This window comes from Scardinius erythrophthalmus (assembly GCF_964197995.2).
Source record: "Scardinius erythrophthalmus genome assembly, chromosome: 13".
NCBI classification, from domain to species: Eukaryota; Metazoa; Chordata; class Actinopteri; order Cypriniformes; family Leuciscidae; genus Scardinius; species Scardinius erythrophthalmus.
In genome coordinates, this window is record NC_138233.1 from 10,638,251 (window position 1) to 10,666,143 (window position 27,893).

General features: G+C 38.2%; 4 protein-coding genes across 6 annotated transcripts; 2 read left to right on the forward strand and 2 right to left on the reverse strand.

The window, feature by feature from the left end:
- Window positions 1-805: 805 nt before the first annotated feature.
- septin8b (septin 8b) lies at window positions 806-6,580 on the forward strand. The gene is made up of 10 exons (XM_081381935.1): window positions 806-915; window positions 2,514-2,628; window positions 2,712-2,907; window positions 3,002-3,188; window positions 3,304-3,465; window positions 3,562-3,658; window positions 4,612-4,780; window positions 4,958-5,090; window positions 5,337-5,515; window positions 5,970-6,580. Exons 1-10 carry the CDS (start codon window positions 886-888, stop codon window positions 5,971-5,973), a joined length of 1,272 nt encoding a protein of 423 aa, XP_081238061.1. The 5' UTR covers window positions 806-885; the 3' UTR covers window positions 5,974-6,580.
- A 745-nt stretch (window positions 6,581-7,325) lies between these two features.
- zdhhc5b (zDHHC palmitoyltransferase 5b) lies at window positions 7,326-17,849 on the reverse strand. Its single transcript, XM_081383068.1, has 12 exons — window positions 17,566-17,849; window positions 17,362-17,483; window positions 15,344-15,501; window positions 15,065-15,237; window positions 14,876-14,978; window positions 14,668-14,759; window positions 14,459-14,573; window positions 13,516-13,624; window positions 13,290-13,396; window positions 11,592-12,340; window positions 9,927-10,545; window positions 7,326-9,140 (listed from the first exon to the last, which is right to left on the reverse strand). Exons 1-11 carry the CDS (start codon window positions 17,700-17,702, stop codon window positions 10,434-10,436), a joined length of 1,977 nt encoding a protein of 658 aa, XP_081239194.1. The 5' UTR covers window positions 17,703-17,849; the 3' UTR covers window positions 7,326-9,140; window positions 9,927-10,433.
- Window positions 17,850-20,738: 2,889 nt separating this feature from the next.
- On the reverse strand, window positions 20,739-25,869 carry clp1 (cleavage factor polyribonucleotide kinase subunit 1). 3 transcript variants are annotated; one of them, XM_081383074.1, is made up of 6 exons: window positions 24,867-25,156; window positions 24,244-24,527; window positions 24,051-24,158; window positions 23,044-23,163; window positions 22,805-22,942; window positions 20,739-21,603 (listed from the first exon to the last, which is right to left on the reverse strand). In XM_081383074.1, the coding sequence occupies exons 2-6, from the start codon at window positions 24,517-24,519 to the stop codon at window positions 20,908-20,910; spliced, it is 1,338 nt and encodes a 445-aa protein (XP_081239200.1). In that variant the 5' UTR covers window positions 24,520-24,527; window positions 24,867-25,156; the 3' UTR covers window positions 20,739-20,907. The 3 variants fall into 3 exon arrangements, with proteins under 3 accessions (XP_081239200.1, XP_081239199.1, XP_081239201.1); XM_081383073.1 differs by having other exon boundaries at window positions 24,616-24,943; XM_081383075.1 differs by lacking the exon at window positions 24,867-25,156 and adding an exon at window positions 25,515-25,869 and having other exon boundaries at window positions 20,748-21,603.
- Window positions 25,371-27,828, forward strand: selenoh (selenoprotein H). Its single transcript, XM_081383076.1, has 5 exons — window positions 25,371-25,680; window positions 26,248-26,374; window positions 26,685-26,827; window positions 26,957-27,080; window positions 27,181-27,828. Exons 1-4 carry the CDS (start codon window positions 25,458-25,460, stop codon window positions 27,061-27,063), a joined length of 600 nt encoding a protein of 199 aa, XP_081239202.1. The 5' UTR covers window positions 25,371-25,457; the 3' UTR covers window positions 27,064-27,080; window positions 27,181-27,828.
- The last annotated feature ends 65 nt before the right edge of the window (window positions 27,829-27,893 follow it).

Sequence of the window (27,893 nt, forward strand, 5' to 3'; positions counted from 1 at the left end):
ATTAAAAGATGTTAGTTCACTTACCGTCAGTTGGCTGTGGTGCGAATGTATCGATGTCATTTCAATTAGAAACATAAAACAAGTAAAAGTTATTAAAAAAAGATATATAGCCTATTTAATATATATATATATATATTCGTGGCTACGGAAGTGCGTGGAACATTTTGATAGTTGCCTAATGTGATGATAATGTGTAAAGTTAAGGGAAACTGACTTATAAATCGTCCTCTAGTCAGCTATTCGCATACAATTCTCAGAAAAGTGAAGTCCGTTCTAAGAAAAGCTCTAAAATATATATTTTTGCAGGTGTGACTTGATCTGATATTTTGTTATCTTTGAAATTTTATCCTTTTTTTAAACGTTTCCTGAGTATCCAAATATCCCCTTCTGTTGGCTGATTGACATTGTAAGGTGAAAATGAAGCGGATAAAGGGCGACACCTACTGGACGTGTTGCAACGTCAAATTGCGTCCATTTCAGGCGGTTTACAACATTACACTAAACTTTACAGATGATAATTGTTTAATTAGATTTTATTCAAATGTTTTTATTTATTTATTATTCAAGTCATTTGAAAGCCTCTGGGTTTTCATTTTAGTTGCCTCCTGGTAGGTTAGCTAGCGGAGTATCTGGCCCAGCACTGAGACTTGATTGGACACTTGAGAGAAAAATAAACAAGTCTTTTCTGAAACAAGTGCGTTTGTAAGTGCACTAGGGAGTGAACGTGGGGAAACACGGACAGCATTAATTCAGCCGAGGGGTGTTTCCATCATAGAGGTTTCCATCAAGTGTCCATGTTGGAATGAGAGAGAGAGAGAGAGAGAGAGAGAGAGAGAGAGAGAGAGAGAGAGAGAGAGAGCATACTGTCAGTGTCAGTATATCTGCATGGCTGCCACAGATGTAAACATCTATTCTGTAAGTTATTTGCATCTTTCATTTATATTATTCACAGTTTAACATGCATGTTTATTTTTATAAAGTTGCAATGTGTGCATCGAGAGGTATGACGACTGGATTAGTTGGTCAAGAATATTTAACTTTTTTTCACATTTCATAATTTCCCTATGTTTATGTGCTAATATGTGCAAGATGTCATATGCAACATGTGTTAAGATGTTGGTTGCAATGGAGAAAAGCGTGAGAGCTTTGTCGAGTTTTTTTTTTTTTTAATTCGAGTTGGACTTCATCCTCATATTTGGTCCTACTCTAAATCACTGTTGTGATTCTTCACAATGCATGTTATGCATGTCTGTTATTGGCTACTACTAAAAAGCATTCATATGCTTGTAGTTTATATTTATAGTTGAACATTAGGGTCTAAATCCATTGTCAAAGTCATTTAAAGCTGATTAGTTCTTGTAAGCAGATCAGCATTGCTGCTTCTGTTTGCCGCTTCAGTCAGCATGTATCCCACTGTCCCTCAGTCTCTCCCTTATGAAGTTTGAGATGTTTTTACATTTGTGTAAGAGTATCATCCTACTACTGTTCGTGTTCAGTTATGCTTTTAAAATAAATAATATGCTTTGCACTTAAAGGATGTTTCTCAGGGCAATGGCAGTGGAAACCCTCAGTAGGCTGAGAAACACAGGCTGCATAAAGAGCCCTTTGTGCCCCAGCGTGTGTGTTAAGAATACTGGGGCAGTGGAACAGATGAGGGCTGTGTGAAACACTTCCTTGTGTTTGTACAGAGTGAGGATCTCTGAATACCTCAGCATGCTGCTTTTCTCTGTGATCGAGACTCAAACCCTGGTCCATGCATACCAATATGCTCAGTTACAAAATGGCATGGTCTGCTTCTCCGCTTTGATCACTATCTCCATATATTTATAGACATATTAGGGAGAACAATGGAAAAACGGGACAGTTTTTGGTTGTGTTGGAGCACTGACAATATTGTGAGATATTATTCAATTTTAAATAACTTTTTATTTTAAAACATTTTAAAATGAACTTTATTCCTGTGATGGTAAAGCTGAATTTTCAGCATCATTACTCCAGTCTTCAGTGTCACATGATCCTTCAGAAATCTTTCTAATATGCTGATTTGCTGCTGTAGCAAACACTTGTGCTGCTTAATATTTTTGTGGAGACTGTGACACATTTTTTCAGGATTATTTGATGAGTAGAAAATTCAAAACAACAGCATTTATTTGACAGAAATCGTTTGTAACAAATGTCTTTACGGTCACTATAGTTTTGATAAATTTAATTCTTTGCTTAATAAAAGTATTCATCTTTCTTACCCAAACTATATGCAAATGTATTATTACATTTACTTGTATCTTACTTGTAATAAACGTCTATACATTAGAGTACACTATAGTATTAATTTACAGTTTAATTGATTATTAAAACCATTATTATTACTGAAGACAACAATAAACGTTTTGTTAGATGTTACATTCTCTATAATGTCATTTTTACAAAGACCCTTGTGGCAATTATTCATCATGACACAATCAATGTTTTCCTGGTATGTCATGTCAAACTTTCTTGATGTTGTAATTTCTCAGTGTGAGGAGATGAGGACTCTCTCTCTCAACGGTCATGTCGGTTTTGACAGTCTTCCCGATCAGCTGGTCAGCAAATCAGTGAGCCAAGGATTCAGCTTCAACATTCTATGCGTAGGTGAGGAAGAAGGGCTTTTAAAACCCTGCAGAGCTGGCATTTAAATATTAAGATTGTTGCTAGAGACTGCTTCGTTTCTACAGGTGAAACTGGGATAGGCAAATCCACTTTAATGAACACACTTTTTAACACATCGTTCGAAAATGAAGAGGCCAGCCACTTCCAGAATGGCGTGCATTTACGTCCCAGAACGTACAACCTACAGGAAAGCAACGTGGATTTGCAGCTGACCATTGTAGACACTGTGGGATTTGGCGACCAGGTTAATAAAGAAGAAAGGTAATGCTTATATGCATTGAAAGGTATGTGAATGACATTGATAATGAAATGTCAGGATCAGTTCAAAATCTTACACCTTTTATTGTTTCTGCAGCTATAAACCGATTGTGGACTACATTGATGCCCAGTTTGAAAACTTCCTTGAAGAAGAGCTTAAAATTAAACGTTCCCTTTATAACTATCATGATTCACGCATCCATATCTGCCTCTACTTTATTGCTCCCACTGGACATTCACTGAAATCTCTGGACTTAGTCACCATGAAGAAACTGGACAGCAAGGTATCGTATTCAGAAAGTGTTTGTCATTTATTGGCTATAAATTGTGCATTTATTGTATAAATTATACTGAGAATCATATCATTCATGTATATCCATATTTTTCCATCCCAACCAGGTCAACATTATTCCCATCATTGCAAAGGCAGACACTATTTCCAAGAGTGAGCTTCAAAAATTTAAGATCAAGATCATGAGTGAACTGGTCAGCAATGGTGTTCAGATCTACCAGTTCCCAACAGATGATGAAGCTGTGACTGAAATAAACTCTTCTATGAATGTAACAGCAACTTGAGAAAATATACATATACAACAGATACACACTATGTTCCTATAGAGGCACCTTTAATGTTGAGCCGTTGAACTTGTGTTGCAGGCGCATCTGCCTTTTGCTGTGATTGGAAGCAGTGAAGAGGTTCAAATTGGGAACAAAATGGTGCGAGCCAGACAGTATCCATGGGGAGTGGTACAGGGTAGGTACTGCTGCTAGCAGATAAAGGGATTATCATTGTCTTACTTTAGGTTAGAAAAAATTGGGCATTTTTCTCTCTTTTTTATTTACTGTTAAAAACAGGAAATGTTTTAGTGCAAATGCAAATGAATAGCAAAGGATGCAATTACTTTGTATATTATGCTTCTTGTGCAGCCATGGGGAATTATGTAGATAAAAAAAAAAAAAAAAAAAAAAAGTATTCATCAAGGATGCTTTAAATACTACACCAGATTATTAAAGTCGGCATGAAATGGTAGTTGTGATGTCTATATCAGTGAAACGTCTTCTTGTACAAGAAAAAATAAGGCGGGACTTGATTTTGTCTATCAGGAAATGATTGGACCATTGGATGGTTGTGGTTTGCTATTGGTCGATCTCATGTGAGTGACAGGTTGTCCCGCCCTTACACCCGAAATCACACACTCTCTTTAGTAGGTACTTAGTTTGAATAAGTAATTACTTTGCGACCGGCAAAGGTAAAACGGTATGTTCTGTGTAGTATGAGTGAGTGTAGTATAAATGTAATCTGGACGTACTACATTCGCCATGTTGTCATTATCATGTGACCTACAAGTGTCAGTTACGTCGCTTCACTTTCATTCATAAATCTTCTCTCATGGCCTCATGGGATAGTAAAGTGTCCATCTTATGCACACTTCAGAATCTCACCGGAAGAAGGTCATCCGGGTACGTTTTGTAATATGCGTTTTAGAGTACTGTAATTCTGTCGCACTATTCTTGTCACATAGGCCTACTGTTTTTCGCTTGCTATAGGCTATAGTAGGCCATTTCGAATGTAGCCATCATCAGAGAAGAGATGTCACTGCAAGAGGGAGGGGATTTTAAGGCAAAAGAATAAAAAAAAATAAGGATTGTCAATTTTGATTTCATGGTGACTTTAATGCTATGATGATGTCTGGGCTTTGTCCTCAGTGGAGAACGAGAGTCACTGTGACTTTGTAAAGCTGAGAGAGATGCTAATCCGTGTCAACATGTTGGACCTGAGGGAACAGACCCACGCCAGACACTATGAGCTGTACCGCCGCTGCAAACTGGAGGAGATGGGCTTTAAAGACACGGACCCTGACAGCGAACCCTTCAGGTACTGCAAGGTCTCATCCAAGACACCTCTGCAACGAATTGCTTACTAGTCAGTCTTAGTCTTGCTGTAAAAAAAGCTGTAAATTGATTTAAGATGCATCATATGATCATGGAAACATTACATACACATTCATTGCATCAAGTGCAATCTCTTCTCACTATCTGTCCTCACATTCAGTCTGCAGGAGACATACGTGGCCAAGAGGAGAGAATTTATCGGCGAGCTACAACTCAAGGAGGAGCAGATGAGACAGATGTTTGTCAACAAAGTGAAGGAGACAGAAGCAGAGCTAAAAGAGAAGGAGAGAGAGGTATAAACCACTGGTTTTAACATTTGGCGTCATTTCAAGACAGTATTAAATGTGCACTAGTGTTAGTTTAATATAAATGGTCATGTAAAAGTACAAAACTAAATAAAAAAACTATAAATAAACAAAAATTGCGAGCATCTCAGCACTGAACTAGGGGTGTTAATCGATTAAACATTAACAGAATTATTTAAATGATACGCTCATAATAAATAATTTATTGCAAAAATCTAATTTCTGTATTCCCAGCTTCATGAAAGATTTGAGATGTTGAAACGCACACATCAGGAGGAGAAGAGGAACCTGGAGGAGAAGCGTAGAGATTTAGAAGAGGAGATGAACACCTTCAACAGGAGGAAAGTGGCTGCAGAAACCCTACAGTCTCTTCAAGGCTCCTCCGCCATGAAAAAAGACAAAGATAAGAAAACGTAAGCCTTCTCCTCCCTCTGAGACTATCTGTTCCCATCTCTGGTAGTCACCGTCTGTGAATGAGCCTGATCTGTGTCTGCATTCACAAGCGTCTGAGGTCTTTTTGTTTGTCTGTGTTGGCTGGGCTCTTCTGGGCTCTGATGCCAGGGCAGAGGATTCTGGGATAGGAGAGCTTCAATGCTGTAATATTGGAGCACACTGGCAGATGGGGTTTTGGCATGTTTAAGGATGGAGAGACAGATGATGACACTAGTTGCCTGGTACTGCCAGCTGCCGGATCAGCTTGCATTTACGCCCCATGATTAAGTGTGTTTGCCACTTTTTGCACTCACTCTGAATAAAATGAGTGCTTGGTTTCTTGAAATATGTGTTAGTGCTCTGTTTTTTGGCTGGTTAAACATTCATTTTTAATCTAGCTGATTTTATTAATGTCTATAAATGTTTTCTTTTCAGTTGATTGGCGACCCAAGAAAGCATCAGCATCATCACTGCTCACTAACTATGTGATGATCCACTGATGTGTACCTGATTCTTCTGGATTTACATTTTTATTAAAGGGATAGTTCACCTAAAATGTAAATGTTGTCATCATTTATTCACCCCCATATCATTCCAAACCTACCCTCTTTTGTGGAACATTAGATATGTTTGTTCAAACAATGGAAGTCAACGGTAACCATAACTTAACCAAACATTCTTCAAAATATATATTTTTTGTGAGCCACAGAAAAAAAAAAAAAGGCATACAGGTTTGGAACCTCAGCAAGGTGAGTAAATGATGAGATAATTTACATTTTTGGGTCAATTAACCCTTTAAAGTAAACATAAAGCTCTGTTTAACTTTGAATTGGTTTGATTAAAACCAGTTAACTTTGTCATTGTCTTATATTCATACAGAACTGGACTGTTAACATATCATTTAGAGTACTGTACTGTAAGATTAATTGTTTGATTATTAACCAGCATAATGATGGTATTTTTAAATGTTAAATATCTCTACTGATGTTACACAAATGCAACTGTATATTTTAGAATTTTGAAATAAAAAATACTTTGTTTTTTCTATAAGAGAAATACTCTCTATAAGAATGGGGATAAATATAGGAAAACTATATTTCATTTTATTTGAATAAAAATAAAGATAAGATAGCACAAATAAAATATAAAGTTAAAAATAAAAATAATGTAAAAAATACAAAAAAGTAATACAATAATTCAGGACTAAAATATTAATTGTATTCATTTTATCAAGTCATATATTCCTTTATTTATTTTTCAATTATTTTTCATTTATTCAGGTTTAGGACTCCATATACAAGAACCACTCGATAATTAATATAAAGAAAGTTTTATTTTATGCACGACCAATTCAATTAAGAGTATACTACAAGGCTTTTCTTTGAGAGAATCTGAAAAAAAATATTCTTTTTGATTAGTGCCTCAAAGTTTGGTGTCCTCCCTTTACTTTCCTTTAGTCCATTTATTTATTTATTAGCTTATTTGCTCCCATCTGCGTATTCTCTGACCTCTGAAAGGTATTGAACTAGAAGATTTGTGTCAGCCTTAGTGGCTTTTGCCAAAGGATTACCACGTGTACTTAACCAAATCCCGAAAGCACTTAAACCACCAGTTACTTGCTGAATTCTCCAGAGCAAGAGATGCATTTCCAGATGGTGTTTGTTATTAGTGAAGCAGGTGCCTGAACTGATTCTTTACAATCTTTACACCTCAACCACCTACTGAAATGCATTGTACATCATGACAAAATGGTTTAAAAACATTGCAATGTAAAATGAGGAAACTTAGCTTGTGTTCACTCTTGAATCATTTATTGTTCTGTTGAAAATGTGTTGCTCATATGACTCAGAGTCAGCGGCATTAAAGGAATACAGAAGGGTTAAAAAGAGTCTGCATTCTTCCCCAAAACTCAACACAACAATCTAACCGTCATCTCTCAGATCCAGTATACAGACTGAAATACCCTTGATAACAGTTAAAAAGGCATCATAAGGCCATGGTGGAAATGACAAAAGATTAAAAAAACCTTGCATGTGTCTCTGCATAAGCGGCTTTTATATCTTACACTGACCGGCCGCTGGTCCTCAGACCTCAAAAGCCAGACAAAAGACGTGAATGACCTCTGATCTGAACCAAAAGGATAGCTGGAATGTGCTCTTGTACAGTCAGGTAAGTTAAACTAAAATTTCACACTCATTCTCTCACATAGACGAATACAATCAAACTTATATATCTAGGAGGAGATAACTGCACTCTGGTTGTTTATTTTAACCAATGTCCAGTTTAAAAAAAAAACACAACTAAAAAACATAAAAGAATGAAATTTTAAAATCAATGTCCCCATCCATATGATGGTCCAGCATGTACTTGCACTGGCCTCTTCTGGCTGAATAAATAAACTCTCTTGTGATTGGCTGACCATGTGTCAAGAGAGTATCTCCCTTGATTGGTGGACACGCTGACACTAAGTTACAATTTGCATACGATATCTTCAGTACTTATTCTAAATGACCTTTCGATTAAAATGTTGTGCTCTAGTAACTTGTGTCTTCAGATACATTCGCTCCTACTTGCCGAGTGTGCTATCTGTCATGAGTCTCTTTGGCTGACAATTTCATCTGGCTGATGCAGCCATATAAATCTGACAAACACCTTCCCACCTAAAACAAACAATCATACATCATATATGCCTGCATTTTAATATTATCTTCTTTATCAAACGTTATACTAATATACATCTGTACCTGTATAAAATAACAACAAAAAAAGAACTAAGAAATAAATTAAAGGAATAGTTCACCCAAAAATGACAGTTCTGTGATAAGTACACATGCACGCTTCAAATATATCATGTCAACAACACTAAATGCAATTCTTGCGTTTTGTGCTCGAAGTTTGAATATGCGTATGCGAAAATTCAATTTGAGAGCTCTGACCGATGGCAGAATTTGTAGTTAATAATGACTTAAGATAGCTTTTGTGAGGAACAGATTGAAATTTATTACTAGGGATGCAACGATATGAAAACTTTGGCCGATACCGATGATTCTCTATATTTGAGAGCCGATAACCGATATATTGGCCGATCAATCTAGATCCAAATTTGTATATAATTTTGGAGAGCCTGATTACAAAAACAAAAGTCTCACCATTAAAATCCATTTCCCAAACACACTATTATAATGTTCTCATTATAATTTTATGTAGCCTTTATGACAGACTTGCACTTAACTGTATTTTCCTTTTTTGAAGTGATTCCAATCATATTTCAAGCAATTCAAAACCATCTTGGCGAACAGTGTGCATTTGAATGTCTGTTCATCTGTGCCTCAGCTAAAGAAAAAAAAAAAAAAATCCATTATTTATAGGCTTTAATATATCTGCCAAATTTTATTATCAGGCAGATAGCGATAACATTAACAATGAACGTATATATATGATATATCGTGCATCCCTACTTATTACTTTAGAACTCGTATGGACCACATTTATGGTGCTCTTTTTGTATTTGCTGACACTGGACACTTTTGTCTGGAAAAGAGCATTTGTTAAAATATCTTCTTTTGTGTTCCACAGAAAATAGAGGTTGAGGTTGTTAAAGGAGAACTCCGGTCAATTTTAACATTGAGCTCATTTTTTTGTACATTTGGAGTGCTGTCAATACAGAGAACAACGACAAAAATCGGTGTTGCCTACACCGAGTTATTCTATTTTTAAAATTTGCACCCTGTTGACTTCAATAGGGCAAGTACTAAACCTGCTTTTAGCCTCTTAACATCCTTGATGTGATATTACAAGTGCACAGAAAATATGAGTGATTCCTTCTGAGTGAACACGAGTGAATCTGACTGCAGTAGATGTGAAAGATATGTATAAAAATGATGTTATTTAAGCCAGCGCAAATACCTGTATTTTTTTCCTGTTTTCGGTTGAAGTCCAAAGTAATCGACTGCCGAGTTCACGCGCATAGGTTTAGTTACCTATGATCACGCGCGTGAACTCGGCAGTCGATTACTTTGGACTTCAACCGAAAACAGGAAAAAAACACAGGTATTTGCGCTGGCTTAAATAACATCATTTTTATACATATCTTTCACATCTACTGCAGTCAGATTCACCTGTGTTCACTCAGAAGGAATCACTCATATTTTCTGTGCACTTGTAATATCACATCAAGGATGTTAAGAGGCTAAAAGCAGGTTTAGTACTTGCCCTATTGAAGTCAACAGGGTGCAAATTTTAAAAAGAGGATAACACGGTGTAGGCAACACCGATTTTTGTCGTTGTTCTCTGTATTGACAGCACTCCAAATGTACAAAAAAATTAGCTCAATGTTAAAATTGACCGGAGTTCTCCTTTAAAGGATGACAGAATTTTAATTTTTAGGTGAACTGTCCCTTCAAAGGTTTGAAACTGTGGAATATGCTAGATTTAACAGTGATTCATGTCCTAAATGTTTCAAATGCTTATTGGCTGACTGCTGAGAGGTTTGTGGGTTCTGTTGACGTCATTCTGGGTGAGACAGCAGTGTGTCTAACATGGTCCCGCCTACTAAGGCTAAATGTCCACTGATCATCTGACAGTCTTGTGTACAAATCGATAGATAATACATTGAAGTACCAAATGATTCTTTAAATAACTATGAAAGTCTGTGTTATTTGTGTACCATATTGATATTCAAAAAATCAAATGCTGTAAGACTTGTCTTCACTGGTCCACGTTCTCAGTGTATGTCCTCCACAGTGACTGATGAAGTTTGACTGGGAAACACTTACGATTTGTGTTTGTAGTCCTTTCTATGCTTTTTTGCATGTGTGGTTGAGCAGCTTTACACATATCTGATCGAGGCTCAGAGGGCAAAAACCGCAGAGTGAATCCTGATTCTTTCTTGTCAGTAGTTCATACTGAAATCTCATAGGTTGTTCCTCCAACACCAGTCACTTTCTTCACCCCTCCTGCAGGTTTGTGTGAGTGGACGTGATGATTGGCCACGTTTTGTTTAAAAGTCGAGCTGAATGGTTGGTGGGAGGGGAAAAAAAGAGAGAAATGTGAAACAAAATTAGATAGGATGCATGTGGAAAAGGTAATAATAAAGCCAAAAACACCTTAGATGCACTGAAAGTGTTGTAGGAATATATGTATTAAATGTAACAGAGACCAAGCAAGCAAGACACATTCACAAACAAGGTTTCAAGTCAACATTAAATTACAAGCCAATTTTTACCATAATAGCTTAATGGTGACGTTGAAGTCAAGTGAACATGGTGTAGTTCATTTAAAGTCTACGTTTAGCTTTTTACTTCTGCCAGTTGTATTTAGGCTTAAAAATTCATAAAAGTTGTGTTCATTTGTGAAGATTATCATGATGAACAAAATGTGTTCATTGTGAAACCTTTGTTGTACACAGCTTATTTCTGCAATAATCCAAAAGCCAATGAAAAATTCCTATTGTGTTTTTGGCAAGGGAACCAGGGTGACACTAACTTCAGTGCTGCCTACAAAAATTCATCATCCCTGCAGAACTCTATATTATTATATTCAGAAATTGCTGCATTAAGTATTTTAGAAAAGCTAATTGAACTACAGAAGCTGTCTAATACGCCTTGGAAATGTCAGGCGAAAAGGAAGTTGTTTCAGAGGTAGAAATGTTAAATATTACGGTTTTCCAATATGTTGACTTTTAAGACATAAAAATTAGCAAAATAAGACGAACCTTAGCACAGAGACATAGTCATCCTTATGGCCACAAGGCAGGAGGAGGGAGAGTAGAAGAGAGCAGACGAACGTAAAGAAAGAAAACAGAGAAGGAAAAAGGGCAGAGAAAGATAGAGGGTGCGTACAGAAATTCGAGGGACAGTAGAGTGGCCATGGGTTGCAGGAAGAAAGAGACAGTGTTACTGAACAAAGAGAAGAAGAGAGACCAAACCAAATGAACACAATCACGAACACTGGACCTCAATGTTCTACTTGACCATCACACACACAGGCGTGCAGGTTTTTTTTTGGGGGGGGGGCGGGGAAAGAGAGAGACGGCTAAAATCTGCAGGCATTACTCACTTCGGCATCGGAGTCCCGCCCCCTGATGTAGAGGGGCGGTGCTGTAATTCGGCGCCACCTCCGTAGGACAGTGATTTGCCCAGAGGTGTATGGCCAGGGGCAGGGCCAGGAGGAGGGGAGCCCAATGAGCGAGCGCGAGGAGAAAGGGGTGGAGCTCGAGAAGGGGGTGAGCTTGTTGGGCGCAGGAAAGCTCTGTTGGGGGAGGGTCTTAGGGGGGCAGGGCAGGCCTGGAGAGAGCCCTCCCTTTGCTGAGCAGACAGGAAAGGGGACGTGTACCCCAAAATAGGCGGGGGCCCCGGTACTGTGCTAAGAGAGTTCGGAGGGTGCGGTCTGGGCGGGGACAGCTCATGAGCAGCAGACTCAAACTCTGGACTTTCGGAGGGCGTCAGCAGGCTTTCGTATGACAAGCTGCCATTGCGCGTCTGATTGGCTAAACTCTTGTAGCTAGTGGAGGTCGTACCCTCAGAGATGAGGGGCCCGAGGGCATTGTGGGCCGTTTGGGCAGAGCGAAGGCTTGAGGAGCAAGAGGCTGCTGCTGATTGGAGGAGGGTGTCTGTAAAAGAAGGGTAAGATCGCCCGCCAAACGCAGAAGCCCCACCCAGCCCCCCCGAGCCTGCTCTACCCCCCTCCCCACCCCCACGGCACCCTGCACCCCCACGGCTTGACAAACTGGGGTCTGAGAGGTAGCTGGGCTGCCCAGTGGTGACGGGGACAGAGGGAGACTCGGTCATACTGTTCCCTCGACTCATCTGAGAGGAAATAGAAAGACAGAAAGTGTACACCAAACGTTCCTGACAGCTGAAGCATCACCGAAGAGATGAAGGATGACACACAACTGAAAGTTTGAGCAAACCACACTGTATAAAAGGGACGTACGGAGCCCCTAAGGGGACATTGGAGATTGTAGGAAAAAGTCTATTTAAATGCTTTTGCTTGTGCTTGGAAAACGTTTGCGTTCTTGTGCAAAGTTTTGCGTTCGACCACATTGAAAAGCACATAAAAACTATATTTTAGAGCTTTTGATAACAAACCGTTAATCTCAACATAAATCCTGTATCTGAGATTCTTTTACTTGATTAAACAGACTTGGGCAAAATACAGTCACTGCAAAATAGCACATTATAAAATGCAAACGTTTTGCGAGCGAATGCAAAAGTTTGTGAGCGGACGCAAAGTGTCTCAGCAAAATCCAAAGGTTTTTGTGAGCGAACGCAGAACTGCTGAAGCGGTTTTTCTTCCCATCTCATATTTTTTCCCATCACCATGTCCCCTTGGGGTCTCCGTAGGAACGTATGGAGGCACAAGAATTATGTTTAAAACAATCAAGGAGGATTTGACACTAGATTCATGCCATTTTTTACAGAATGGATGAAGGAAAGGAGTCAAGTTATGCTTCAGAATGAGGAAAACGGCAACAGGAAAGAGTCCAGCTTGAATAAAACGCAACAACTGCAGAGTCAAAATGACAAAACACAAGAGCAAGGTGCAAAACACACCATAACAACAGACGACTCACATCTAAACTTACTCGCTCACTGACTGCCAGTGATTTCAGATAATCAAGAAAAATAATAAAAGAAAGGATTAACAAAAAAGGGGAAAAAATGCAATGCAAAGTGCATCATGGTTGTCTTAAACTAAAAAAATATATGTGACAGTTTCTGTACCTGAACTTGTGTGTACTCCACTTAGACTTACCTTGCTGGAATGTGTGGAGGCCATTTGTTTTTTTCCTGGGCTGCTGTAGGCCGGTCTATATTTATACAATGAAGGTGTGGGTGGAGTCTCGTTCAGCAAGCTGCACTCTGATTGAAAGAAAAGATTGTTATAAAAGTATATTATATTTTCCTTTTATCTTTACTTGACCTCATTGGAAAAAGTAATATTACTCATGATCTGACATCTATGATGCATGTGCACTAACCTTCATTTTGTGTGTGAGGCAGCCCAGGGTATCTGTGCTCTGGTTTGGGTGGTGGAGGTGGATCAGCATCAGTGGACTGACTCTCCATTATCTCCAGACTACTTTTAGACTGAAGTACACACACACACACACACACACACACACACACACACACACACACACACACACACACACACACACACACACACACACACACAGACAGAGCAACTCTTATCAAAAATAGCTTGTTCGTCTAAAGGGTTTTTATGAACCTACTCTTAACAGAGATCTTTAGCATTGTGGGTCAATTACTTTCAAAAAAAAGTTGATAATTTCAGCTGTAGAGATGGCTGAAACGAAAAGACTAGAGCATGACAAATATTAAATAGTGTCAAGTTTGGAGGTAAGAATGGAAAAGGGTGACTGATATTGATTTTTTTTATTATATTATTTTTGTTTGTAAATGTTAGAAAACCAGAACCAATATTTATTATTTTTGTATTCATGATTTTTTTTTGCACAGCAGTATCCAAATAATTACTAGGCTACAACAATTACATTTCAAATTCATTGTGAATATTTTAATTATTATAATGCATTAAATAAGCAATTTAATGACCACTTATTGGCCGTCCAACAATAATAAAAACAAATAATTTAATATAAAGTCCAAATATGGCTCAAAAACACTGCTCAAATTATTATCAATCAATGTCTAATTATGTTTCGCTTTATGTTTTGAACCTACAACCTTTCTGTTACCAGCACAAATCTCAAAGTTGATCTATTATAGTTTATCTATTATATTATATTTATTACATTATCTTTATTTATTTACTGAATCAATTTACACTGCGCAAAAACAAAAAAACTATCATTACAGACCTACTCCGTTTGGAAAGCACTGCGGCTGCAAACCATGAATGTTAGAATGATGATAAAAGGTGTGATAAGATGTTTGTACCTGCTGGATGCCATTATCCAGGACTTTAGCAGCTAGCTGGGCTTCAGATAGAGGTGGCCGCAAAAATGGTGGCTGGACCTGAACAGAACGAGGCTTTCGTAAGCGACCAAGATACCTGCCCAAAAAAACATTTACATACAATTAGAACTTCATTTTCAACAAAATCTGCAAAACACATTTTTATTTGTATGGAAATACGATTTTTGAACCTGGGAGCCTGCGAACTACACAGCACGTGTGCAATGTTTTTCAAACATCCGTGTGTGAAGGGGTTAACGCCGCCTCTGAACTTCCCGGTCACCTAAAGGGTGAAGAGAGGAAAATTGAAAACACGCCCTTGGAAATCAGGCAGAAAAATAACATCATTCTGTTCGACTAAACACACTCAATGTGGACAAAAGACACACCCGAACACACCTGTTCATTGGTCGTTCTCCCTCTGGCTACAAGAACAACATGGAACCCAGTGAGTCCCGCAACCGGGACAAAAAACAGACCAGCTACACACATCACTGCCATACTGAGTAGCGTGTTAAGGATACCAACAGAACAGAACAGGTTGATGTGTATTTATGTGCATATGCGTGCATTATGTGTAAAGGATACGTGACTCCAGCGTGGACCTGGTCCAGTTGTTTAGTGTGATGGAGGATGTATACCAGACTGAAGCCAAACACATTTATAATGTGAATAGTGAGCGAGAACAGGAACAGAAAGAAATAACGATAGTTCCGCCTCCCAATGCAGTTGTTCACCCATGGGCAATGATGGTCAAACTCCTAAACACATGCATACACACATTATAGTCTTGACAAAAAAAGTCAAGACTATAACCGAAACACTGAAGACTTTTTTAGTGTGAAACTACTATGAATATGTGAGTACCTCCACACAGTTGTCACACACGGAGCAGTGTGAACAGCGCGGTGGTCTGTAAAAGCGGCATGTGGAGCACCACTTCATCCGCACCTGAATGCCCCTCACCTCCACCGTCTTATAAAGCGGAGCCCGGAAATCATCCTCTTTATCCTCATCTTCCTCAGCTGTAAGACATGTGTACACACGTCACAGGTCAAACTAAATAAATACTGTCCGGGTCATACTTTTCCAAAAAATGAAAGGGGGGGTGAAATGCTATTTCATGCATACTGAGTTTTTTACACTGGTAAAGAGTTGGATTCCCATGCTAAACATGGACAAAGTTTCAAAAACTAAGTTGTACGTTTGAAGGAGTATTTTTGTTCCAAAAATACTCCTTCCAGTTTGTCACAAGTTTCGGAAAGATTTTTTTCGAGTATGGGTATGTGTGACGTAAGATGGTGCAGAATTTCCTTATATGGGTTCTAAGGGCACTTCTCCGGTAAGATCGCGGGCACGCCCGCACTCGTAGACCAGAGAGAGTGAAAGCAGTTCGCCATCAAAGCGCCCTGCCCGGCTTTTGGGAAGTCAATGTCACCAAAGAAGTGTGTTTTTGGTTGCCAGGGCAAGACAACCCTGCACAGATTCCCAAAGAACCCAGCGTTAAGGCACCCGTGGATGGAGTTTGTTTTCCTGAGCATAAACGGAGTTGTATAAGACTGTTTGTTCCCTGCATTTCGACGATGCTTGTTTTATAAACAAAGCCCAGATCGACGGATTTGCAGATCGTCTAATGCTTAAGGATCGAGCAGTCACAATGATAAAGGTTCGCGGTCGTGCGTTGGAACGGTGAGTAAAACTGTTGAACAAATGTCTCTGTGTGTTGTTAGCTCAGCGCGTTAGCACAGCTTTAGCTTCGCCCACACGGCCGCCCCCAGCCGCTCGTTTTTTTCCGGAAAGACTCGGTACAGCCTATCTTTCTTTTATAAATATAATAAAACTAAAGACTTTTTGGAGATATGAAGGATGCAGTACTACTCTATAGGTACTCAAGATTAACAGGAGATTGAGTGAAAATGAGCATTTCACCCCCCCTTTAAAGGAAATTGTAATTGTAATTCAATTACAATTCAATGAAAAAATGTTGCTTATGATACATGAAATTTTATATATATATATATATATATATATATATATATATATATACACAGTGCTATGCATAAGTTTAGACACCCATGCTAAAGTTGACTAAAAAGAGGAATAAAAAATCATCTTTTGGAAATTAAACTTAATGCCTTAATTAAAAAAAATAGGAAAAATCCAACCTTTAAGGACACCAATTTTCTTTGTGAATGAATAATGTATCGTAAATAAATAAATGTTCTTCCTTAAAATACAGGGTGCATAAGTCTGGACACCCCTATGTTAAATTCCCATAGAGGCAGGCAGATTTTTATTTTTAAAGGCCAGTTACTTCATGGATCCAGGATACTATGCATCCTGATAAAGTTCCCTTGGCCTTTGGAATTAAAATAGCCCCACATCATCACATAGCCTTCACCATACCTGACTATACTATATCTGGTATGGTATAGTCAACTTTAGCATGGGTGTCTAAACATATGCATAGCACTATATATATATATATATAAAATTTGTACAGTAAAGTGCACTAGTGTTAAAAGTAGGGATGCACGATATATATCTGTTATCGGCTTTCAAATATAAAGAATTATCGGTTATCGGTGTCAATATTTTCATATTGGTGCATCCAATTAAAAGCTTGGGGTAATAAGATTTTGTTAAATGTTTTTGAAAGAAGTCTCACCAAGGCTGCATTTTATTTAATTAAAAATACTGTAAAACATTGTAAAATATTTTGGGGTAGCCCCAACCCCTTTAATCATGAAAGTGAAAGCGAAAGTGCCCTTTCGATCATATTGAGGTGCCCCTTATATCCAGAGCCACCCACCTTCACACAACTAAGCAGGATTTACTCACATTTTCTCAATGTAAATTACATAAAAATAAACTGAAGTGCGTACCTCTAGGAAAGATGCCGGGGTCCATGAATGTGGCCATACAGAAATTGGCCAGTGTGAAGAGGAAGACCACAGCACTATAGAGCGGAATGGTGGAGGAGATCCGCTCTGACAGCCACGGACACCTGCACAGAGATTTCTCTCATTACACGTACAGTAATACTGAGACACTGACTTTCTGAATTAATGCATTTAGGTTCTACTCACGTGAAACAGAGAAACAGTGTAGTGGCCCCCACAAGGAAGGCGGTTGCTGCGGACACAGGCACATAGCGACTGGGGCGGAATGGGCGAGATGGGGAGGGGTCTCCAAGAGCCCCGCCCACACTGAGAGCCACAGGCATTTGGAGGAGTAAAAACAAAAAAAACTGGGGAATAGGGGAAGCTGTCAGAGAGAGAAGAAAGCCTGTCTCTCACCTGAGTGAGGATGGTGTGTAGCTATGGCCATAATAACTTTAGTGAAACTGATATAAACAGATTTATGTTCTCACAAATCAAGGTGCATTTCTGTCCTTAAATCAAATGTTAATGTAAAATAGTGCAGATGTTTTTTTGTATACGTCTGTGCTGATACATAGAAAATAGACTCAATTCATATACACATAATTTGCGATACTACGACTTTACTGTAATACAAAAATAGCTCTAGTTTAATCAAAAATAAGTTCATATGGCTTGAATGTAACAAGATTTGGTCATTAAAAGGAAAATCAAGTGACAGCAAAGCTCTTTTAGTGCAAATCTCTGGTAAGCCCCATGTTACACCAAAAAGAGCTCAAAGGAAGCAGCAATTTGAGTACAGCCATTCATACAGTATATCGCTCAGAGACCAATCTCATATTTCTTAAAGCATCACAGCAGATGAGCCCATGTGAGTATGATGTCAGACTTCAGAAAGAAAAAAGTTTTGGTGGGAGGTATACAATGAAACAAAAAAGTATGAGGAAAAAAATAAACTACAAGACAAAAAAAAAGAAAAAAGACTTTCTTTCTACAATCTCAATGGGAGTCTGGATTCCCCCTGGAGCAGTCCGTCTAAGAAAAGATTGTAATTACTAGAACAAAATATAAAACAGAGCTCTTGATGTCTTGTGCCCTAAATGAGAGCTCATTTTCTACTCTTCTGGGGTGAACTATTCTCACACTTCGATAAGAGACAAACTGGCCGAAAAGCGAGCAGAAAAACAGGTCTGGAAAAACAGTTTCCCAGGTCGCAATCACACGAATCTTGCAAGTTTAGAGATCCACATGATGATGTGGCAGAGTTGTTTTTTAGAGGTTCATATGAAAAAAAGCAACGCCCGCAACTGAGTGCGTGTCCACCACAGCAATTGCACGCAATCCGTATATGTCCAGGGTTGAAAACTCCAAGTCTTGGTGACACATGAGTGTGCAAAACCATTTTACCCCTGCATAGTGTCCCATGAGGCCTTTCTTTCCTCACATGGATGACACTGATGACTCTAGAATGCTGCCCTGCTCCTTTCTGATTCCTTAACAGGTCTGAGCGGTATCTATAAGAAGAGGAGATAATAAAACACGTAAGATGTGAACTCATGACCTGATCTTACAGATTCTTGACAGTCTCCGTACCAGTTCCATTTCATTTACAAGCAGCCCGTATCAAACGAATGATCACATGAACAAAGCGAAACATAAAGCAATGAATTGTGAAACCTGTATGTGTACAAACACATCGTGTTGAAACCTGATCATGCTTTTGCTGCTCTGTGTCACAACTTCTGACTCACCAGGAAAGGGTGTGCCTCTTTTTTCCTGTATTCTCCACCAGGTTTTTTTGCATACAGTTCCCCCCAAACCCATCCCCCTGTTACAATCCCCTTTTTCTCCTTGGCTTTGCTGTCCCACTGACCACGCAGTGCCCTTGAGCCTTGCAAACACAAGCCTTATTACACGACTCATAATCTGCTTTTCTTGCAGCTACTTCTGCTGTCTTCATTCACAGTAACAACTGAAAACTGATTCAGTTCATATGGGAATTATATCTTGATCTGATTAATTAATAAACATGTTAAATCATATCAGACCATCAACTTTTAGGCTAATAAATAATTAACTGGATGATGGATGTCAGATGATATCTGACCAGACCACATAATCAATAATAAACTGGAAAATTATGTTAGGATGTCACTGACCTACAACAGTCAGTTTAACAATTAAACAGTCTTGTAAAACAGTGACTACAATGTTTTTTCACCGCCTAGCTGTAATGTTTACAAGACATGTCCAGGTTACTATAGATGCACTTCAAGGAAGAGAAATTTACATTTAAATTTGTTTTGAGCTGTCCACCTACCAAGACATTTATTGGCTTTATATGTGCATAGCACGCGTTTGAATATTATAGAACTATAATGCATAAAAACGCTGTCTAGGTAGGCAACTCGTTAGCGGACGCAGTCATTCACTACAGCAAAAACACAAACCAAACTGGTAAATTAAGTCCCAATATTACTTAAATATCAAAACAAACTATTTCAAACATAAAAGCAAAATTCAGAGTAAAAAACCCTACGGTTTTGTCCCGTGTTGGTAAGCTTATCACCCCAGCTAAGAATATAGTCCTCCAAAATATTACCTTACACAGTAAAACAAGACTTCAAAACACAGAACGAATGCATATTGATTACGTAGTAGCACAAATAACTTATAAACCAGAGTAAAATACGATAATTTAACTTTTCACATCGTGTTTTGCCTTCGGTTTAACTAGGCCGCAACGTCAAGCCTGGGACTCCATTTGTTACAGCCTCGACTGAAGGAAATTGAAACGCGGTGCTATTGATCCGATTTCAAAACAGAGCAAAAGCAAATCGCAACTTGAGCCTAAACGCTTTTAAATAAATAACACATCTATTTTGAATGACATCCACTGGTATCTACTCACTCTGTGTCGTATATCCCCACTTTACGTACTTTAAATGGATAGCTGCTAGCGTTTATTCACACATCCTGTGATTTGGAGACTTGGTTTCTCTTCTGCATCCTGGCCCGGGTTAGCGGTAATATCTGATGGGAGAGGAGCTTCAGCTCTCTCTATCCGCTCTCTCCCTTAATCTCCGTGTCTTTCCACGGCCCGGGAAACGGCTTTTGATCTGTGTATACGCCCGGGGCTGAAAACTCCCCAAGTCGTTTATCCGATGCAGAGTCTGATAAGCCAAAAATAAAACCCTTAACAAGGCATCATCATCTTCTTCTTCGTGCCCAGCATCATTTCGGGACACCGGCATACGACATCCAGACTGAGATCCGGAATTGATTCGTGTCTACTACACACTATGTAGCATGTCAAATAATAATTGCTAAATTTGTTTGCTCAAAGGATGCAGTTTCAATGAAGAAAAAATGGCATGTATAATAACGTAGTCAAACTGTTTTTGGTTTGTTTTATTGTATGTTCAGAAGGACATATACAATTGCAATTGAATTTATTAAAAAATAAAATAACAGCAGCTTTTACAAATGTACAAAATTATTAAAATAAGCCCTTTGAAACCAAACATTGTGACAAACACTTGTATGCTTCTATTTAAGGTCGATGAAGCGAATGTCCATGATGAGCAGAGTGTGTCGTGGCAGCGGTCTGGGTGCCGGTGACAGTACTGTCATCACTTGAGCTTGTGTGTCCACCGCTGTCACCACTATAAAGCCACACACCGGACTCTCTAGAATCCCTCTGCTCTGACCCGCACCCACCTCGGTTTCATCCTCCACCGAACTCACACTCAGCACGTGGTGGGTCAAATCCCTGCCGGGGCTGACTGGGACGAGTTTGAGCTGGGTGTCGTCCTGAGACATGCCCAGGGGGAGACAGGAGTCTGGGATAGAGGGCGCACCAATCTTGTAAATGCGCACATCTGAAAAGCGCACATCAAAGGCGTGAGGGTAAAAGGAAGTTCCACGGAAACCATAGAAGTATTCCCGGATCTTTTCGTCCCGTGACTCTCGTCGGCAGTCCTTGGAGCGTTCCACCACGCCACCGGATTTTGGCAGAAGGACGACACGTACAAAGTGTGGCAGGTCACGTTTAAGCTCATTGTAGAGGCGCTCCTGATCCAGAACTAGAACAACATCCACCTGGAAGGCTGAGGCACAGTGGACCAGTGCCTGGTAGCCTGAACCTTTGACCCAGCCACATGTGTTGATTATACAGCCACCCACACTAGCTTTGCGGTTCACTTCGCAGCGCTGGGAAAACACTTCTGCAAGGCTTGAAGTCAGCTACACACAAAGAGAAAAAGAGAGACATTCATTATAACACATTCTTTTAATTTGTCTGGATGATGCATAGTGAAGTCAACATGAAACAGCATTTACAACCTGTTACTTCAGTAATCTGACATACACTACCGTACAGAATTTTGGGGTCGGTAAGATTTATTAATGTTTTTGAAAGAAGTCTCTAATGCTCACACAGGCTGAATATTATAACAACTATTAATTAAATATTTACTCCTGTGATGGCATAGCTGGATTTTCAGCATCATTACTCCAAGTCTTCAGTGTCACATGATCCTTCAGATATCATTTTAATATTCTGATTTGCTGCTCAAGAAACATTTCTTACTATTATAAATGTTGAAAAAAGTAGTGCTGGTTAATATTTTTGCGAAAACAGAGATACATTTTTCTGGATTCTTAAATAAACAGAAAAAAATAAGTGTTTTTGCAAACATTTTTTATCAATTTTTATCAATTTAACGCATCCTTGCTAAATAAAAATCTGCTAAATATAATAATAAAATAAAAATAAAAAAACTTTACTGACCACAAACTTTTGAACAGTACTGTATTACAATCAGACAAAAAAAAAAAATCACACAAAAATATTAATACAAATATAAAAAAAGAGAAAGAAACACGTCATATTATACATAACAGTATACAACATTAAATATTTAGTAAGTACTATTCATTAAAAAAAAAGACAAAAAAAGGCTGACTTTTAAATTTGGAATAACATGCACTAATGGACCAAGCACCATAAAACAGGAACATACATTAAACAAGTTAATGGGTTAACTATTTTATTACATGTTTTCTTTAACAGTCCTACTACTCAAAGCTAAGATGATTATTGTTACTAAACTCTTTCACCCTAGTAATACTGATACCGTTTCTCTGAAATAATTTTAAAAATGAGCACAATGTCACAATGCAACCAGTGAGTACTACTTTTCCCTCAGTTACTGCTACAAAAACTGACTTTGCGGTTTCTGCATCAACAATTACAGAAGAAGAGTGAGACTTTATAGCTGCGTTTAAGTGAAAGATGAATGCACTACTTCTCGTTATTATTGATTAAACAGTGCCAGGATAGTTTAGGGCCAAGATCAATCTGCTCCAATAATTTATGGCCCAAAGCTCAGTGTATCACTGAAGTATAAAGACAACAATCACTTAAGTGCAACTTTGCCATTACCTTATTGTAAAGTTTGATGTTTGTTCCAGGTGTGGTGGAGCCAAAGTGAAAGACAAGCGGAGCCTGCACAGAGAAGCCTTCTTCTACATCAGCAGGACGCTCAATGCACAGCGCTGCCATGGTTCCAGGCACAGAGATCTAAAGACAAGAACAATTAAACATGCATATGGCGTTTCATTTCTTACAATTCTGTAATGTTTAGCAGACCTGCACTGATCCTTCAGGCATCCTTTACTCACACTGCTCTGGCCGACATCCAATTCTACCAACGTAGGTCTTCGTCCCAGTCGCACAGCACAGTTCAACAACACTCGACATAATGTTGTCTTTCCCACATCAGTTGGTCCGACTACCATTACCTATGACAACAAACCCTGTTTAACCACATATATAGTCGAATAAAAGATGCATCCAGATGCATTGATTATCGTTTTATCATCATCGCATCCCTCTGAATCGTAATTGAAATCCAATCAAATTGTGAAGTGCCTAAATATTCCCACTTTTAATACAATACAATACAATTGAAGTGCCTTTGTCGTCTTTGGCTTTCTTAGTTGGGGTGGGACACTTAATATTCAACATTATTATTGATCTGCCAGAACTGACACCATTATATGAGAACTATATATATAAATTAACTAAATTAAAAACTTTTCACTGTTAACAACCATCACTGAACTAGACTATGACGCTATTTTCTTCTAGATCTTCTGTGCAGCCAAAACAAACCTGGTTGCATTATTTTCCTCTTTTCACTGCAAAGCTGCTTTGAAACAATCTGTATTGTAAAAAGCGCTATATAAATAAAGGTGACTTGCCTATTCAAAAGAGGGTATTATTTTTATTTTATATTTTTGAAAAAGTCTCTTTTCTTTATTTGATCAAAAATACATAAAAACAGAAACACTGTTTCAGCATCATTACTCCTGTCATCAGACTCACATGATCCTTCAGAAATCATTCTAATATACTGATTCGCTGCTCAAGAAACATTTCTTATTACCGTCGATGTTGAAAACAGCTGTACTGCTTATTATTTTTGTAGAAACTGATACTTTTTTTCAGGATTTTTTTGATGAACAGACAGGAAAATCATTCATTTGAAATAGAAATCTTTGGTAACATTGACTTTAATGTAATTTTTTATCAATATAATTCTTTTTTGCTGAGTAAAAGTATTCATTTCTTTCAAATAAAACCTTACTGACCCCACACTTTTGAAATAAACTGCCTGTTAACATACCCGAGGGCCTCTCTCATTGTCTTTCTCCGCTTGACGTCTCATCTGCTCTAGAGCTGCATGGGTGTTGAGATACAGCATCATGGGTGTATCTTTGGACACATAAGCCACCTATATTTATGGAAGACAGACATGTTTGAATTGATTCTTCGTTCCTTGTCATTAAAGCCTCTGACATCATTTTAACTTCTCTCACCTCTGTCTTGCCTGAAAGTGCCACAGTGCAGCCATGCCAGGTGAACACAGCGATCTTAGAGCCTGGCCCGAACGTGTACTTCTTATTTCGGTTCAGCTCGGATCCGAACACCTCTGCCATACCGGAGAACAGCTCGAGTTGGACTCGTTCTCCTGTTTCGACCTCAAAACGCAGTTCTGTCTCTCTCTCCAAGTCGAATCGTGTGCCTGTAGTCCCAGCACTGCCCGACGAGCTCAGGCCCTCCTCGGCTGACTTTTCTGGGGCTTCTGCAGTCATGGCTCAGGCTGTGACAGAGAAAGAACTAGAATGTTTAAAATTTGCGAGCTACTTGTATTCTTAAACATGATAAGATAACAAATGATTGTGCTATACCTGTTTGAATTCGTCCCCTCTATGAAATATTTAGGCAAAAAACGCGTTTTATTTGAATTATGTCACACTGAATTAGCTTGTTTACCGTTAGCTACACAATTAGCTTGTTAACGTGGCTTTTGCAGATATTTTTAATGTATCGTAACGTGTCTACACTATTCCAAACATCCACTGTTCAAAGTACACCTCGTTATTTACAAATACTCGCTTATTTCTTCCCTGCTGACCAGATTGTTGTCAAACCAACATACCGCACTGATGAAGCCGTGCCGTGTCGCGTGTAGATGATGTCATGCGATGGTTGACCAATGACCAACATTCTCTCAGCATGCAGATAACATTGCACCGATTATTTACTGTATTTTGTTCCGTAAATTTCATATAAATAAAGAATAGAAAAATCGGACTATTCTAAACCATGTGTTCAGAATCAGAAAGAGCTTTATTGCTTACAAGTCCATATAGTCCATATACAAGGAATTTCTCTTGGTGACAGAAGTAAAAAAAAAAGTCCTATGTAATGTCACTCTATTTGTTCTAGGCTATTTCTTAATTTAATTAGCATTATTTATAGTCTCAATACAAATGTTGGGGGTATGCCTATGCTTTGTCTTTTACTTGTGAAGATATATATTTAATGCATTAAAGTATACGTTTTATATATTTAATTAATCACGACTTCCGCTTCTGAGAAACCTGGAAATTGGAAAAAGTGTCCCAATCAACCTGAATACACACCCCCATATTTTGTGGTCTCTTAAAGTAATAAAATGACTTGGCAGCGGTGTAACTCTCTATTCTCATCATCTCTCATATTTAAACAAATGAATCCTGTATAACACATGACACCCTTATACCGGGACATTTTCAATGTTTTTAAGCACCAACTTCAAAAATACCTTGACTGCAAGACTGTCAAGACTTTCCACACCAAAAGGCGGCACTGTCCGTCTAACTTTCACAGCATTATTCAACATTTTTTCTGCAACAACATACATAACCCGCCAAACTCTTCAGTCTTCACATGTTGCGGGCTTGCAGCAATGGCGACTCGGGCCAAATCAGGTGTGTAACACTGAAAACGTTTAAATGTGATCTTGAAACTAGAACTGATTACTTTAATCTTTTGTGCTGCGCTTCACATTAGCAGGTTATGAGTTTTCGTGTTTGTCAGGTTCTGTATTTTCAGTAGGAGTCAATGTGGTTGTGTTAGGTCACGCCTAACACAACCACATCAGGCAATATCTCTTATACAATCCCTCAAATTTAAGATCGTCTAATTAACTTGCGAAAGATTATGAATGCATATCTTATATAACCAAAGAACTAGCCTATAGGTTGACTGATTGGTTTGTTCACAACTGATGGGATGCAGATTTAAATGTCCTATAACCTATATTCAGAACCGATTTTTAAATCGCTTTATTTTTGTTTTTAACACCATAATAAATTATTAGATTACAACTATGAATATTATTTAAATGAGTTTTATATATATATATTTAATATATATATATATATATATATATATATATATATATATATATATATATATATATATATATATATCCTTGATTACCAGTTTATCTTGATGTATGCAAACTAAAAACACTGATCCACCTAAATATGCAGGTCGTGGTCGGAAGCGTAAGGCTGATGTAGATTCAGAAGCAGCTGCAGTGGAAGAGAAAAAAGAAAAGCTTGATGGAGTAGAGAAAAAAGATGAAGAAACAGGACAAAGGGTCATCATCGAACATTGGTGAGAACACATGGCTAGTTATTTAAAATGAGTTCATGCTGTTTACACTGTGTAATAATATTTTGTGTGTTATTTACAGGTGCTTTGTTTTGCTACTTTGATTTTATAGCCATATTAAAAGAAGAAATATATTCAATCAATTGTAGGGTTTTACATATATTGTTTGTGTCCTCTTATTGTTAGAAAAAAGAAACTCCCTCAACAAGGTAAAATCGCCCCTTAAAAATTACTTGCAGGTGGCAGATATTGCCCTTTAATAATAATAAAAAAAGTTTTATATACGAGTGTTTATATTCTTGCTGTTTTACAGTAAAAGCTGACGAGTCTACGGGCGGAATGCGGAAGGTGTGCGTGAGGCACTTGCGGCTTCGCACCCTGAACTTCACGTGGTGCTCAATCCAGAGAAACCTCGGCGGAACAGCTTTGAGGTCACACTGATGGAGGGAGATAAAGGTAAGACTGCTAACCAGTATCCATGTCTTTTTCTGATGCCATTGAGTAACAAGATTGTACAGCCACAATCTATGGATGTCCAAAGAATTATTTACACATGCTAGCTCTCTATTTCTTTCTCCTGAACAGAGTTTGTTTTGTGGTCTGGCATTAAGAAGGGTCCTCCACGCAAACTGAAGTTTCCCGATCCTGCTGAAGTGGTGTCTGCCCTGAAAGAAGTGCTGAAGAGCAAGTAGAAGTTATAAGGAGACAGGTTAGAAGATGCATTTTTTTTGCTATTAACTTGTTTTTAACATTATAGCTTTGTAAATCGCAATAAAGTGATCTTTTCCTAATTTATTTTCTCCTTCTAGTCAGTCGTCTTTGTTCCTGGACATTGGATGCATAATGATGTTAATGGACTAATGGGAAAATCTCCCCGTCTGTTTTCTGATGATCAGCTCTTTTGTTCTGGACTGGATAATTGACCATGCCTGGTTTCTTCTGTTAAGCTCTTAAACTCATGTTCTGTTTTGACATGACTAGTTTCCAGATTGCTGTTACCTGTCTCTCTATAGAACTCCATGTTATAGTTTGGTAAAGCACTTTTTTTTTTTTTTACTGTTTGAATACAAATAAATCTCGCTTGATCTCCCTTTAATCTGCACCATCATGTTAATCTGTGTTGGGGAAAGTTACTTTTAAAGTAATGTTACAATATTGCATTACTCCCTAAAAAAGTAACTAATTGCTTTTTATGAAAAAATAATGCATTACATTACTAGTAACTAATACTAATAAGTACTAACAAGTTCTTTTTTTTGGGAAACGTAAAGGCCCTTTCGCACCAAAAGAGAAATGAATAAGCCTCGGACTGAAGGAAATTTCAATCACAATCTGGAACTAGTTTTAGAAAAATATTGCATTTACAGATTATACAATTCCTTTATCAACATTGACTTCCTGAGCATTTGTGCTTTCAAGAAGCATGTATAACAAAAACACAGCATCTCAATACAGTTTAAAGAGAACTTTATTGTCAAAAGATGGTCTCTGCTGTAAGCAGTAAGTGCTGTTTGTTATAAGA

Coding starts and splice junctions, on each gene's coding strand:
- septin8b (XM_081381935.1), top strand. CDS start 886: ATGGCTGCCACAGATGTAAACATCTATTCT. Junction 4,781..4,957: donor CCTGACAGCGAACCCTTCAG/GTACTGCAAGGT, acceptor CCTCACATTCAG/TCTGCAGGAGACATACGTGG. Junction 5,091..5,336: donor TAAAAGAGAAGGAGAGAGAG/GTATAAACCACT, acceptor CTGTATTCCCAG/CTTCATGAAAGATTTGAGAT.
- zdhhc5b (XM_081383068.1), bottom strand. CDS start 17,702: ATGCCTGTGGCTCTCAGTGTGGGCGGGGCTCTTGGAGACCCCTCCCCA. Junction 14,574..14,667: donor TGTAGTTCGCAGGCTCCCAG/GTTCAAAAATCG, acceptor TTTTTTGGGCAG/GTATCTTGGTCGCTTACGAA. Junction 13,397..13,515: donor GCCTCACACACAAAATGAAG/GTTAGTGCACAT, acceptor TCTTTCAATCAG/AGTGCAGCTTGCTGAACGAG.
- clp1 (XM_081383074.1), bottom strand. CDS start 24,519: ATGACTGCAGAAGCCCCAGAAAAGTCAGCCGAGGAGGGCCTGAGCTCG. Junction 24,159..24,243: donor CACTTTCAGGCAAGACAGAG/GTGAGAGAAGTT, acceptor CCATAAATATAG/GTGGCTTATGTGTCCAAAGA. Junction 23,164..24,050: donor ACAATGAGAGAGGCCCTCGG/GTATGTTAACAG, acceptor TTGTTGTCATAG/GTAATGGTAGTCGGACCAAC.